The 14285-nt window shown below is 35.1% G+C and overlaps 1 protein-coding gene across 1 annotated transcript; it reads left to right on the top strand.

Moving 5' to 3' along the window:
- Positions 1 to 2485: 2485 nt before the first annotated feature.
- On the top strand, positions 2486 to 13176 carry etv7 (ETS variant transcription factor 7). The gene is made up of 9 exons (XM_055189176.2): positions 2486 to 2830; positions 3556 to 3676; positions 4130 to 4294; positions 4374 to 4493; positions 6314 to 6451; positions 10343 to 10507; positions 10825 to 10967; positions 12256 to 12356; positions 12459 to 13176. Exons 1-9 carry the CDS (start codon positions 2795 to 2797, stop codon positions 12664 to 12666), a joined length of 1197 nt encoding a protein of 398 aa, XP_055045151.2. The 5' UTR covers positions 2486 to 2794; the 3' UTR covers positions 12667 to 13176.
- The last annotated feature ends 1109 nt before the right edge of the window (positions 13177 to 14285 follow it).

The following is a 14285-nucleotide window of genomic DNA, read 5'->3' as shown; positions in this document are numbered from 1 at the left end:
ATACTGAAATCATAATTGTATTACATTACATTATTTTTAACCCTCAATCATTTTCTTTAAACATTCTTAGTTAACAATTATATTCAGGTATGTGTAATATAATAATGCCATTATAAAAAAAAAACTAAATATTTTTTATGTAGCTAGCGACTTCTTAATAGTAACTTATAACTAACATTTTCACCTTGGCTGTAGTTTAACTACTTTTACTGATAAGTGGCTTGTAGCTTATCTACAGTGTAATGACTTTCCACTATAGTCAGAGGCGAATCGTGTCCGGGGGAGTCAATTAATTGACTCGTGTCAATAAAGGCAAATGTTCTTTATATGCTGATGTACAGTCCCAATGATTCCATTGTTCATTCATCCACCGTTTATAGTCCACGCCAATCCTGAACATAATATACATGTGTAGCTAAACAAAATTTCAAAACGGTTAAAGTATATGCTCAAACAATAAATCTCACATATTCGTGGTAAAGATTAAGTTTGCGGTACTATTTAACTATCATGTTTCACGGTCAAAAAACTGTGAGCTTTTTCCCCCTTTATTAAATCTTTGTAATACAATTACAAACACACAAAAATAAAGTAATAAATACAGAAACAACAAATAATAGACAAGAACAGAGCCAGGGGGAGTTTCAAATAAATACATTAAAGATAGAGCATAAATAAATGATTTTAGCAGCCTTCTTATTTTTTTAATTTTTGGAGGGATTTGATGTACTGCTTACCAAAAGCAATAAATGAAGGTTTAGAATGACTAAATTTGGCTTTATGAATATGACATTTCCCTAAAAGTAAATTTCTTTCTGTTTTTTACTTTTGTTATCATGGAAACCAAACATTATTTTTTCCAAAACAAAGAAAAATCAGCAATAAGTGTAACAGTAATATATCGGGACAGATCTTTCCAGAAAGTAATGGCGTGGGGACATTGTCAGAAGAGATGTACCATTGTTTCTGGACATATTCCACAAAAAGAACAGTTAACACATATGTCAAGCTTAAACCTAAGAAGAGAATGCTTTTAGCAGGATAATACCTATGTATGATTTTGAAAGAGACTTATCTTACTTTATTTGTAAGGAGGTATTTATAAGGAAGATTCCATATATTTCCCCAATTAAGGTTGTCAACAAAGTTAGACCAATAGGGAACAACATTAGGTGTGTTGGTGACATCTCTCTGGAATAAAGAGCGAATATTACGATTATTATTCCTTGTAGTTGTGAAACATAATTTACCAACTGAGGTCAACTTAGGGTCCAGATCTGGTAAGCAATCTGGTTTACCAGCCCCATTTAAGAGAATTCCAGATGGGATAGCATCCATAACTATTGCAAATTATCTTGGGGTGATTGGAATGCCAAAAGTGTGAAGGAATTCAGAATAATTCAGCAATGAACCATTATCATTTAATAGTTGGGACACTAAAATTATGTTATTATTTAACCAAGTTTTATAAACTAAGGATTTATTCTTGAATTTGATAAGTCGATTATTCCAGATGAAGCACCTATGCGGGGAGAAATTATGCTTGTAAATTAACGACCATGCTAAGAGCATTTGTTTATGGAATTTAGATAAAATTAAGGGAATTCTTTATATTTCATAATCACATAAAAGTAAGAATTCTATACCACCAACCTTAGAGAAGATAGTTAGGTATAAAATACCATATAGATGTGGGATTTTTTAGAAAATGCTTTATCCAATTAATTTTAAAAGGGTTGTAAAAGCAAGAAAATTTAGACCGCCACATTCAAATGTGTTAAAAAAACCTCTGAGCTTCCCCCGTACATACAAACACCTAGCTGTCCCTCTATCTCTCTATCCCAGGTGCACCGATTTATTAATTAAAAGAGATTGCCCTCTACTGGTTTAACATGGTATTTATTTTAGGCTCCCATACATTTTCAAAGTAGTTTCCCCAACACGACTCCGCCCACAAAAACCGTCAAACAATGTTTAACTAAAAATGGTTTTAGAGTAAAATATGGGCAATTTTGGGGGGATGAACTATTCCTGTGTTAAGATAGCACTAATAATGGTCTCAAACGCTCGTATAAGTGTCAACAGTCGTCTTTTGATTACGCGCTTGATTCATTTAAAAGGTTAGAAATTAATTCGTTATGTTTTTTTTATTGCATATTAATTTGATGTATTATAACAAATTGTGACAAAAGAGATGGTCTCGAGCCGAGTCGAAAAAGTGATAATAAATGTTTTTTTAAAGTTTCTAAAACAAAAACATATTCTGTATTATCTTATTATTTTTTATTATTAATTATTTAAGAGTGAGTTACACGAACAACCTGCATGTTACAATATTCTTTCATTGTGTTATCTGATGACGTAACCGATAGTCTAATCCCTTACGGAAATTACCATGTTTTTTTGTAGTTATGTTTAATTTGTGTATTGAACATTGGCAAAACCATAGTTTTACTGCCGTAACCATGGTTCAACCGTGGTTTTTGCAGCACATTGTTATTTTGTGGTAACCATGGTTTAACTACTGGAACGAAGTTTATTACGGTAGTAAAATCCTCTTTTCCTGGAGTGTAAAAGAGATTTGAAGTACACACCCCCCTCGCGGATCCGGTCTCTTTCGTTTTCATTTCCCGGAAGGATTCTTCATATTGCAGACGATCCGCATAAGAAAAATCAAACTCAGCTTTACTAAACTACGTTTTAAAGCGTCCATCAATGCTTTCTTACGTGCTTTTTATGACGATCAGTTATTGATCAGCGAATATTTGAAAAAAGTTTGCCTAAATCTAAGAACATGAGTGACGCTTCCTCACCGCCACCTTTAATAAAGGTAAGATATGAGGTAGACACGCAGTCTTAATGGCATTTAAAACTGTTATCGGATAATGTGTTTAAATGTGTATTCATTGCCACAGAGAAACACGACGTAAAACACATACATACACAACACTCATGTAAGCATGACTTAAATCTATATAGCCTATATATATATTTATTTTATTAATTAATCGTTATTAAAATAAGTTTTTGTTTGTGTCAGCCATGTCTTAAAATTGTAGCAAGTTATTTGACAACATTAATTTATCTGCAATTTATGAGTCACTTCAAAAATGAAAATAAAAACTAAGTGCCTCATATTTACTTTCACTTTTGCTGTGTGCATTGAGAACATGTTTTGATACAGGAAAACGGCTGTTTTAGTTTATATAAAAAGAAGAAGCACAGATCTATATACATTTTAATGCATTAATACGAATCCATATCATACTCTCTTACGTTGTTTTTAAACCTAATGCTGGGTAAATTTGGGAGAGAACACATGTTGGGTCATTAAATAAACTTATACATGGTTTAGTAAACAAAAACCCAGCAAAGTTTTATTTATAACCCACCATGTGTCCTCTCCAATTTTTACCCAGAATTGGGTTAAAGATAACCCAGTAGAAGTTATAGTCTATAGGTCAAAACTGCATCAGTGAGTAGGCTACATAAATTTTGATAGCAAAGGTTTTCGCCCCATAACATATCAATGTTATTTTCCTTTACCCTGAACAGAGCTGTACTGGGAACGGACCCCCAGTCTTCAGTCCTCCAGTTGTTTCAGAACCTCAAAATGGCTCTTCCTCTCTATATGAAGCTGTCCCGGATGAACTGTGCAAGCTACCTGGAAGACTACGTAAGATCCCACATAAAAATGTCACAAATATTATTTTCTTTCTCCAGGTAGAATACACTTTAAACACTGCTGGGTTATTTTCAACCCAGCATTGGGTCAAAAAGAGACCAGTCCAGCCTGATAGGTTGTAATTTAACCTATGCTGGGTTGTTTCAACTCAAAACTCTTAAATATAAACATTTCTTGGTTTATTTGAACCCGCTGCTGGGGTTGTCCCATTTTGAAAGTTTACAGAGTGACTTATTTTACAGACTTTATTAGCCAAACCAGGCAACACAAATATCATAAAAGTACAAACTTGTATACTATATTGCAGCCTTATAAAAGTCACACAGTTAGTCACAATTTTGGTTAGAAGCTAAAAAAAAACTTTCCTTCTGCAGCATCTCTCAATTCTCACTCTTCGGCCATTTTACAATTTGATCTGTATATTGATGTATTCTTAACGTACAGGAATAAATCCCTCTTTGTGGAATAAGGAAGATGTAAATCTCTGGCTGCGCTGGGCCCAGAGGGAATATTCATTGAGGCGTGCTGATCACCAGACATTTGAGATGAACGGAAAAGCACTTTGCCTTCTCACCAAAGAGGACTTTCGTCTGCGCTGTCCCAGCTCTGGTCTGTGCGAGTATAGGTATTTAGTTATAGTTAGTCATTCTGTTAATGCCATTTCATCATAAGTGTGTGCTGGGTGTAGGTGATGTCCTGTATGAACTCCTTCAACATGTGAAGCAGCAGAGAAGATGTGCCGTCTTCAGCCCCACGTCCAACTGCAACACACAGTCACAACAGGTGCTCGGCTCGCATGGGATGGCAGGTGAACAATTATCGTTCGTTTTCTTTCATATCAAACCTTTATTTTACCAAGTTAGTTTCTTAAAATAATTGTATAATAGAACAGTGTGAGGTTAAATTTAAAGGTCCCGTTCTTTCTGTGTTTTTGAAGCTTTGATTGTTTTGACAGTGCACAATATAACATGTGTTCATGTTTCACGTGTAAAAAAAACACAGTATTTTTCACACTCTTTACTTATCTGTATAGCGCTGTTTTCACTGTCCTCAAAACGGGCTGATGTCTTACTTGTTCTATGAAGTCCCTCCTTCAGAAATACGTAACGAGTTCTGATTGTGTCGTTTGTTTAGTGTGTTGTGATTCGATAGCAGCTTAGCTTGCCGTTAGCTTAGCTGGCGACTGATGTATTCATGTGGGCGGAGTTTAGTCAAAAACTGTTCTAGTGGTGTCATTAAAGCAGGAAGTTGTTGTCCAAACCGGCAGTTCGAGGCTTTGAAAGAGGAATTCTGTTAAAGAAAAAATAAATCACCTGGCAGTGAACTTTGACCTTTATCATTTTACAGGTATTATTCATGCTATTAACATTACACACAACTAGGGTTTAAAAAATGGGATCAGGAAGAATGTGACCTTTAATATATAGTGTAAAGATGATATGTAATGCCACTATTAACAGGCATTTGGTTTGTCTTGGATTTTTTTTCCTGAATAAGTGCCAAAGTTGAGAGAAATTAATCTTCAGGTAGTTTGTAGTAAACACACCTGACAGGATATAAACGACTATAATTCCCAAATATGTGCATTGCAGTATTTCAATGCATAATTGCGTTTTTCTATCCCACTACCTCGATTTCCCCTTTTTGGTGTAATGTCTCATATGTGCAATATTGCCTTGTGCAATAACTGTTAAGCATGCATGATTATTTAGTATAATGTTTTACACTTATTTTTTTGCCATTAGTTGTGTCTAGTTTACATTTAAATGTGTTCCTATTTGTACTTAATTGTTTTGGACACTCATGTTGGATATGGTCCACAATAACCACTCTTATGTGTATGCTTCTGTTACTAAAAGCATGTTTGTGTAACTTAAATCATATTTGTATTGTTTGGTTCAGCACTGCTGTGTAGTGCATGAATGTATAAATGTGCACTGCCAACATCCAACAACTTATAAATGCCTTAAACCAGCAACAATTTATTTTAGCCAAAAAAGGCTTTTTTTGCAGGGGTGGGCACTTATGGTCCTGGAGAGCCACTGTTCTGCAAAGTTTAGCTTCGACCCATAATCAAACACACCTAATTGATTTTTTTCAAGTCATCCTGCAGCATTTAAATAGATTTTTTAGGTGTGTTTGAGTAGGGTTCAGGCTAAACTTTGCGGGACAGCCCTCCAGGACCGGGAATGCCCACCCCTGTTCTAGAGCATAATTATTTTAATACTTAATAAACATGCAATGATAAGAATTATTTATTAACATTTACCAATTTTATGGAAGCCATTAAAATATTAATAAAAAATTACTGTACAGTACTGTACAAATAGCGATCTGCTTTTTTATTCAAACTGGACACCATAGGGTTAAACAGCTTTTGTGCCATTATGCAAGAGGGCATTTCCTGGTTTCAAAGCAAGTAGAGCGTCTGCCAAAGGGTGTGGCTAAATCAGACATACCTGTTCACTTTCAAAACACAGGGCACAACTTATTTTAATTCACTGGCGTAATGTGTATTGACATAAGAAAGTGTTTACGATTTGCCTTGAAACGGCAGCTGTAAATCTTAATAAACGGTAACCATAAATCTAAACCTAACCCACAGTACCTGTTTAAACTTTGTTACAGGCCCATGTGTTCCTTCTAACAGAACTGTTCCTGTTTGTCCTGTAAATTCACGAAAACTAACAGCTGACTGGAGCACAGATCATAGCCAGGAGACGACATTATCTGTTGAGAGTGGCCATCACCAAGGCATACACACTGGTCAGTTCTTGATGTACATTTTGGATGCAAAGAAAAGCTTTAAAAATGTGATTTGAAATTGTTGATATATAGTAGGGATGCACCATTGTATCAAAACATTGGCATTTGTTCTCACTATCAGACAATTGTTTAAAAACAGCCGATTAACAGAGAAGATAATATGCTGGCAAACAAAAGGAGTGGAAAGACGCATCAGAATTTGTGCTGTGTGACAATGACAATAACAACAGAATTGCAGTTTGTATGCTCTGCACTTGATTGACAGCAGATGTCATTTTAAGTAATCGAATATTGGTGTCGGTAAAGAAGTTTTGTATCGGTGCATCCCTAGTATATAGCGTTCGTATAGCTTTATTAAACCATTGTGTTGGCAAAAGATCATGGGCCCGTTTCCCAAGGAACACACATGCTGATAAAAAACAATATATTGAATTGTATAAGCCGAATTGTATAATACCAAAGCTTGGGTCTACGGGTTGGGGTCTGATTTTCTCTCTGCCCCCATAAAAATGTTCAGCCTCCCTCGTTGGCAAACGTTATTTGTATAAGCTCCCGCCAACCAATGTCTGCGACATATACACAGAATATGAATCATGCATTTTCTGTTCGAGGGAGACAAATAAAGTAAAACATCTGTTTTATATAGGAGAGAGCAGGGGTGAAAGTGCCATTTTTCAGAAAAACTTAATTTTAAAAGATAATGTTTTAGACAGAGATATATTTTTGCTGTGGTCAATAACTCACAAGTGTGGTCTATCAATACCAGGTGAAATTTAGTAAAAATTTTTAAACGGCTTCAGTATAATTTTACTTTAAACATAAATAGTGAATTGTTACTTTTGACCCAACCTGCAGGGATGAAAGTAACACACAATTGAGTCAAAAGTAACACAACAAAACAAAATAGATTTTTGTGTTACACCTGTTTTTATTAAAGCTCACGTAACACACGCTGTTTCTGCATTTCTGATGTTAATCTGGAGTACCTATAGAGTAGTATGACATCCTTTATATCTCCGAAGAGTCTTTAGTTTAATCAGATTTATAAAAGAAAGAATAGCTTTACCAAATCTTTCCGATAACGTACGAAAAAATGGAGCGAGTACGAGTCATGCAACACTATACAACACTTATAACTTATGATTCACTACATGTTCGTGTCATTTATATAATATGCACGCGCCTATTTCCAACACAAGACAGAAGTCTTACTTACCGCATGCAACTTGTGATCCGGTTGGGTAAATCCAGCGCATCAAACACACACGCAAAACTCCGCTGCTACCCCGGATAATAAACTATATCCATTGTTTTCATTAGGCTGACTTTCTTCTCCTTACATCCAAAAACACACTTCTTCTTTCGTGCCATTGTTGAGATTTGAAATTAAACAAAGCTGAGTGGCGTGATAAGATGTTTGCAAGCTCTAGCGGCTCACGCTGATTGACGGGTGGGCGGGGTTTTCCGAGGGATGTGCCCATATAAAGAAGTGATACGTATAGAAAACCCCTTAACCCTTGTGTGGTGTTCATATTTCTGTTACTTAGACAATGTTTGTGGGTCTAGTGGACCCACTGTATTATTTGTATCTTAAACCAATGCAGTCATACAAATTTATGTATAACTGTTTACAGATGATTACTTTAGCCTCATTGCAAGTAATATAGACAGAATTTATGGTTAATATTTGTAATTTACCACTGGTACAGGACTATTTATAGATTAAAGTGCTATTCGATTTTGTGATAATATGAAATAAGAGAAGAAAATCCTATTCTCCCTCAGATGTTTATCTAAAATAAGTATTTTCATCACTTTTTCATCTCAAATAAGTTTTTCATGACTTTGATGTTTAATTCGTTTGAATAGTTTAGTTTGAAATTGTACACATTTGTGTCCGTCTACACAGCACAAGCCCCATCTGAAAAGATGTGGTATCATAACACACTGAACACATAACCTGTTCATGTAAGCCTACACAACACATAAGAAGTAGATTTTTACTGTGTAGCTGTGTTGCATATGCATTTCTTGCATTTTATAGACGTATACTTTGTCTTCCTGTCCATCTTATGTCCACACACACTGCAGTACAATGTGTTGCTTTTGGCTACAACCTAAAATGATGAAAATGCTTGGATATGAAAGTTTACTTTCCCTATTTCTCACTCTCTATCACACAATCACATACACACAAACACACACACCATAGGTTTTGTGGTAACTCATGGTTTTACAAATAGTAATCAATACACCAGTTTACCATGATTACTACACTTTTACTATAATACAACCATGGTTATTTTTTGTAAGGGATATAATGGTAAAATGTAGAATGGTTCCTGTTAGACAAAAGGTGAAGTGTTTGGGACAGTGGGGGCAGACAAGTGTTCATGCATGATATATAAGATGTTGTATCTTTGCACTGTTACAGCAAATGCAGAAGGACAAAACTCTGACATGCATCCATCACATATGTACAGACATAAATACAAACACACTCATGCACTCACAGGAGTCTCAGATAAGAGAAAAACAAAGTGAAGTTACATAGCACATTCAATTTTCACTCTCTTACTACCCCCAGGTCCAGTGGACCCGAACACCACATATGTAATATAAATGTGTAGGGGGGGTGTACAGTGTACAGTCATTATAAAGTTGTTTATTTTTATGTTCTTTATAGAAAATGAGCCAAGGCCAATGAATCTGAGGTTGAAACAACAATTAATTGCATAATTTTTCTTTTAGTAAACATTAAAAACGGGTCCCACAGACCCGAACACCACACAAGGGTTAAACGTCAGTTGGACCTGTAATCGAAAAAAACTTTCCGAAACTTGTACGAACCCTGACAAAGTGCATTCGGCACAGAAATACTCTTTAACACGCCCAAATGCTTTTTTGACACTTTGCCTACCTTTAGCATGAGGAAACAACTCTATAACTGTGTTAATAAGTCAGAATGCTTGAAATACCATTGAACCACCCCTTTAAATATACATGACTATGACCTTGTTAATATGTAACTGCAAATTTATTTTGTCATTTATCTTTGTAAAAAATAATGAAAATACTTTTTTATTTTAAATGTCAGTTTTATCAATGTTTCAAAAGCAACCAACACTGAAAAAAATGATTCATTCAATTTACTACATTTTTTTTAAGGTAAGTGGTTGCAATCAATTTATTTAAGCTACATTTAAACAAAAGTTTTTTGTTTTGTTTTGTTTTTCTAATTTTTTTGTTTGTTTAAATGCAGCTTAAATTAGTTGATTGCAACCACTTACCTTAAAAAATTGAGTAAATTGAATGAATATTTTTTTTCAGTGAACAGTACAAACTTAAATTGTTGAAAATAAAAAAATTTAACAGTTTGAACACTATGAAAATGAAATTAAATCAAATTAGAATAATATCAATTTTCAACATATACAACAGTATTGGCAGCGGGACAAAAGTAACAATTGTTACTTTCATCCTGACAGGATTTCACATTTAAACTCGATTTACTTTTATTTTGAAAAACTGAAACTTCAGGATGTGTTACAGCACTAAATAACCTATAGACTGATCAGTACTTTAACATATGAAACGAAAAAACACAATGCGTTATCCCTGTATTTTACATTGAGTGTTATGGCTGCCCACCCAAAATTTCTGACAACCCCCTCAGTCCAGCAAGCCTAGTACCGGGCCGGCCTAATACATGAATGTGAATGTTTTGTAAATACATTTTTGGGTTAACTGAACACCTCAAAATATAGCAGAAAGCTTTAGGGTTGACAAAATCTCTTATGGCAAGTCTTACATTTGTTGATGTAAGATATTGATGAGTTGATACCTGATAACAAAGCTCACATTCAACTCTCTTTGATTCACATTTTGCAGGACCTTTTCAACATTCTCCTGAGGAAACTGTTCAGCAGGTGCCTGTACACAAGTCAAGAAATCCTTCAGATCTGTATTGTAAAGATGAACCACTCAATTTGTCAAGTAAAACCGAAAGGCCAGCAAACACCACACACACATCTGAAGCCAATGGCAAGATTCCAGGTACTCATACATGTTGTTTTACATCTTATTTATTATAATCATAGACAGACTTACTAACTCATAGAAACGAAGTATAATAAAAAAAAATTACAAAGACTAATCTTTTGATTTTTATATGTTTTTAGCTATAAATAAAGCATATCATTTACATTTACTGTATATCGCTATCAGACCAGTGGCGGCTTGTGATTGCTCATCCGAGGGGCGCAAATTCAAATTATGTGTGTGCATCACGTGTTTTGTCAAAATAAGTGCCTGCTGCCCACTGCAAAGTGTCTAATATTGTAAAATAAAACATCACTCCATTTTGTCATCAGATTGCAAACTCTTATGGGACTACGTGTACCACCTGCTGTCGGACAGCAGGTATGAGGCCTACATCCGCTGGGAGGACCCGAACACAATGACCTTCAGGGTGGTGGATCCCAATGGACTGGCAAGACTGTGGGGCAACCACAAGGTAACAAGAGAGGCCAACTAGTCTTTTTTTTAGGTTATTTTTATGTCCATAAGTCAGTTTGCAGAGTAGTGATGGAAATTTTAGTTCATTTAGGTGACTCGTTCATTTTCAGTTCGTTCACCAAAATGATTCGTTCAGATTCGTTCACTGATTCGTTCAGTGACCATTTCTTAATTTTACATAAATACGCCAATAGGTGGCGAAGATGCGTGTCATTATGTGTTATAAGACAATGAAAGACTTTTTGCAAAAACTCATTAGTTTTTATTAAAGCTCAAATTGTGAAATACTAAGCATAATTTTATCAAGCTACGTACATTTATAGTACATCTAATCTGGATTTGTTGTAAATAAAGACTCTCGTGCTGTGAGTGATTGGCATGCCTCCTCTGGTTCAGTCAGTCATCAGATCCTCGTTCACGAATCATATAGTTTCGGTCATGTCGTTCAAGACTTCGTTCAGACGCAGATGACTGACTAACGTTAAAGTTCAGTGAAAGGGTGGATTCGTTCAGCAGCTCAAACTTATATAGACGATTGGCTCATGGTAACGGAACAACAGCTGCCACACATTTAATTTATTTTTACTACAGTAACCAGAGTGACCAAGATAGTTGTAGTAAAACTATATTAAACAGAAATACAAAATTTTTCTACAGTAATTACCTTGATAATCATTTGTATTAAGGTAAATAAGCCCGCCTAAATATGGTTACTATAACTTTACTAAAACAAAACCACATGATTCTTTCACAGGATTGTTTACATTGCACTCGCTTTTTTGTAAGATCCCTCTCATTCTTTAGGTTGTAACTTGTACCAGTCATTCAGTTTGTTTAAGAACGCGATCTCTCTCTCGTTCGTTCAGACTCAAAACAGCGGCTCGGTCAGTGAAGGGCGTATTCATTCAGTACGTTTAGCCAATCATATGCTCGGCCACAGCTCATATTCGATTGCCATTGGCTTGTACTTTTGTCACTCTTTGAAGGCAGAAAGAAAGCTGTGCTTCATTTGTCCGTGCTCCTCAAGAAGGGAGGGAAATTTCAGTGAATGAGAAATATGAGTCAATGGATGGCGTGAACGAGAACGATCCGTTCACCTAAAAGATTCGTTTAAAAAGAACGATTCGTTCACGAACATAACATCACTATTGCAGAGCAACGCTTAGATCAGGGGTTCAGGAAAAAACAAGCTGATAAATTGTATACATTAATAGTGCAGTATTAAAGTGTCTGCTAAATGCATAAATGCATGAACAGTGTTTGCATTTGTTGGTTTTGAATTGCAGAACCGAGTCAATATGACATATGAGAAAATGTCAAGAGCACTGCGCCATTACTACAAGCTCAACATTATCAAAAAAGAAACTGGGCAGAGATTACTCTTCCGGTGAGTTTTTTTAATTTTCATTATTATATTCCTGGCTGATAAATCATCATTACTCAAATGTTTGTAAAATTCTTTCGCTCCTCAATTCTTTCTTTACCACAGGTTTCTGAAAACCCCTGATGAAATAATGCAAGCCAGGACAGAACGGACAGAACCTTCAGAGTCTCCTGACAGTCCCATATCTCCTGATAATAGAGAAGATGCCTTGGAAGTTTCACCTGAATCGTCCCCCACCTCCCTGAGCCCCTACTCTGAACACAACTTCAGCATATCACCACTTCCATTACAATCTGATCTAGGATCAGCATAATCTCTGTAACAAATGAACATGAGTGGAACACTCCTGATCTTTCATCAATGTGAATGTCCTGTTTGCAGTCTAAACTGCTGTCTACATGATCAGTGATGATGAGTTATATCCTGTAGGTACCAATGGACTCAGTAAGACATTAGGAGCTGTTTGGGTTTAAAGTTCGTGATCAGAAAGATCGCTTTTAAATTAATCTGAGAGTAATATTTTGAGTAAAACTACAGTAAACAACACTAACTTAAGGCAATAAGGATATAGTTTCTATGAACTTTTCATGGTTTTCAACTTTCTGATGGGGATAAATTTAATGAAACAATTTTCTCGCAGGTTGTAAAAATGTGCAATGTTTCTACAGTTTTGGGATTTAACAATATCATTATATTGTTTATTATATTTTGTTTATTCAGTTGAATAATGTGTACAATGAAATCTGTCAGTTTGATAATTAACTAAACTCTTAAACTGATTCAGAATTTTTTTAAGGAAATTAAAATGAACTTGCTTTAATAAATATCTTGTGGTTTCAATCAGTGGTGTTGGGGGGGGCTTTAGCACCTATTCTTTTAAGCAATTAAAAAAGTAAAGATTTTATTATTATTATAATTATTTTTTAATTTATTTTCCTGGTACACAAAATCTGTCTCTCTGTGGTAGATCAGTGCTTATTTTTATTATAATAGATAATAAAAGCGCCCTTTTACATACACTGTAAAAATGGAAAAGTTGGATCAACTTAAATATTAGTTCAATTGGTAACACTTAAAAAATGTAATGATGTTCAACTTAAAATGCCACTTTAGGTGAAAAACTTCACTGGTTTTAAGTTGATCCAACTTATCATTCAATACAGTATAGTGTGAGTTTTGGGTGGGAGGCATTGGGGCACTGCCCTCACATACATGAGCCACCTATGATTGTATTTGTTTAGTCTTGATATTTTACCTGATAGACTGAGTAACTTGAATCATATTTTAAAAAGTAAGAAGCCGCACTCTCAAAGTATTGCAGTACACTTGTTTGCCGGTAGATGCCCCCCAAGCACAAACGTGAAACTCTGCTTATGTTATGGCCTGCAGGTGGCAGTGTTGACAACACAGAGTCATTGAAAATAAATCGTCATTCATCAGGTAATAATAAAACAACGAACATATTAAGCTTAATAACCTTTCACAGCTTACAATGCCAATTTCTATGCCTGTAAAAAAAGATTAATAAAATAAAGAGAAATAAAGCCTGTAAATGCAGTTATGTTAGAATAATGCTGTTGGAAATTTTACAATCTAACATTTTGTCAGGTTGAAGAAGTCAGCCAGGCAACGGACGGAATATATAGAAAATACAAATAAGAAAAAAGCTACATAAAATGAAAGAGAAATACAGTAGAAAGAAAAAGACATGCAGAAGTGAGGAAAAAAGACATAAAAAAGAAACAAGACAACCACTATGAGGACAAACAAATAAATACTGTGAGTGAACGTTTTTTAATGATCTTTTAGTTTTATGTTCACATTACAATTAAAGGCGGAGTCCATGATGTTTGTGCCAATGTTGATATTTGAAATCACCTAAACAAACACGCCCCTACCCCAATAGAATCTGGACCTTCTGTTGATAGACCC

Source organism: Misgurnus anguillicaudatus, chromosome 13, assembly GCF_027580225.2.
Source record: "Misgurnus anguillicaudatus chromosome 13, ASM2758022v2, whole genome shotgun sequence".
NCBI classification, from domain to species: domain Eukaryota; kingdom Metazoa; phylum Chordata; class Actinopteri; order Cypriniformes; family Cobitidae; genus Misgurnus; species Misgurnus anguillicaudatus.
The sequence above is the reverse complement of the archived record's forward strand: the minus strand, read 5'-3'. Positions and strand labels throughout refer to the sequence as shown.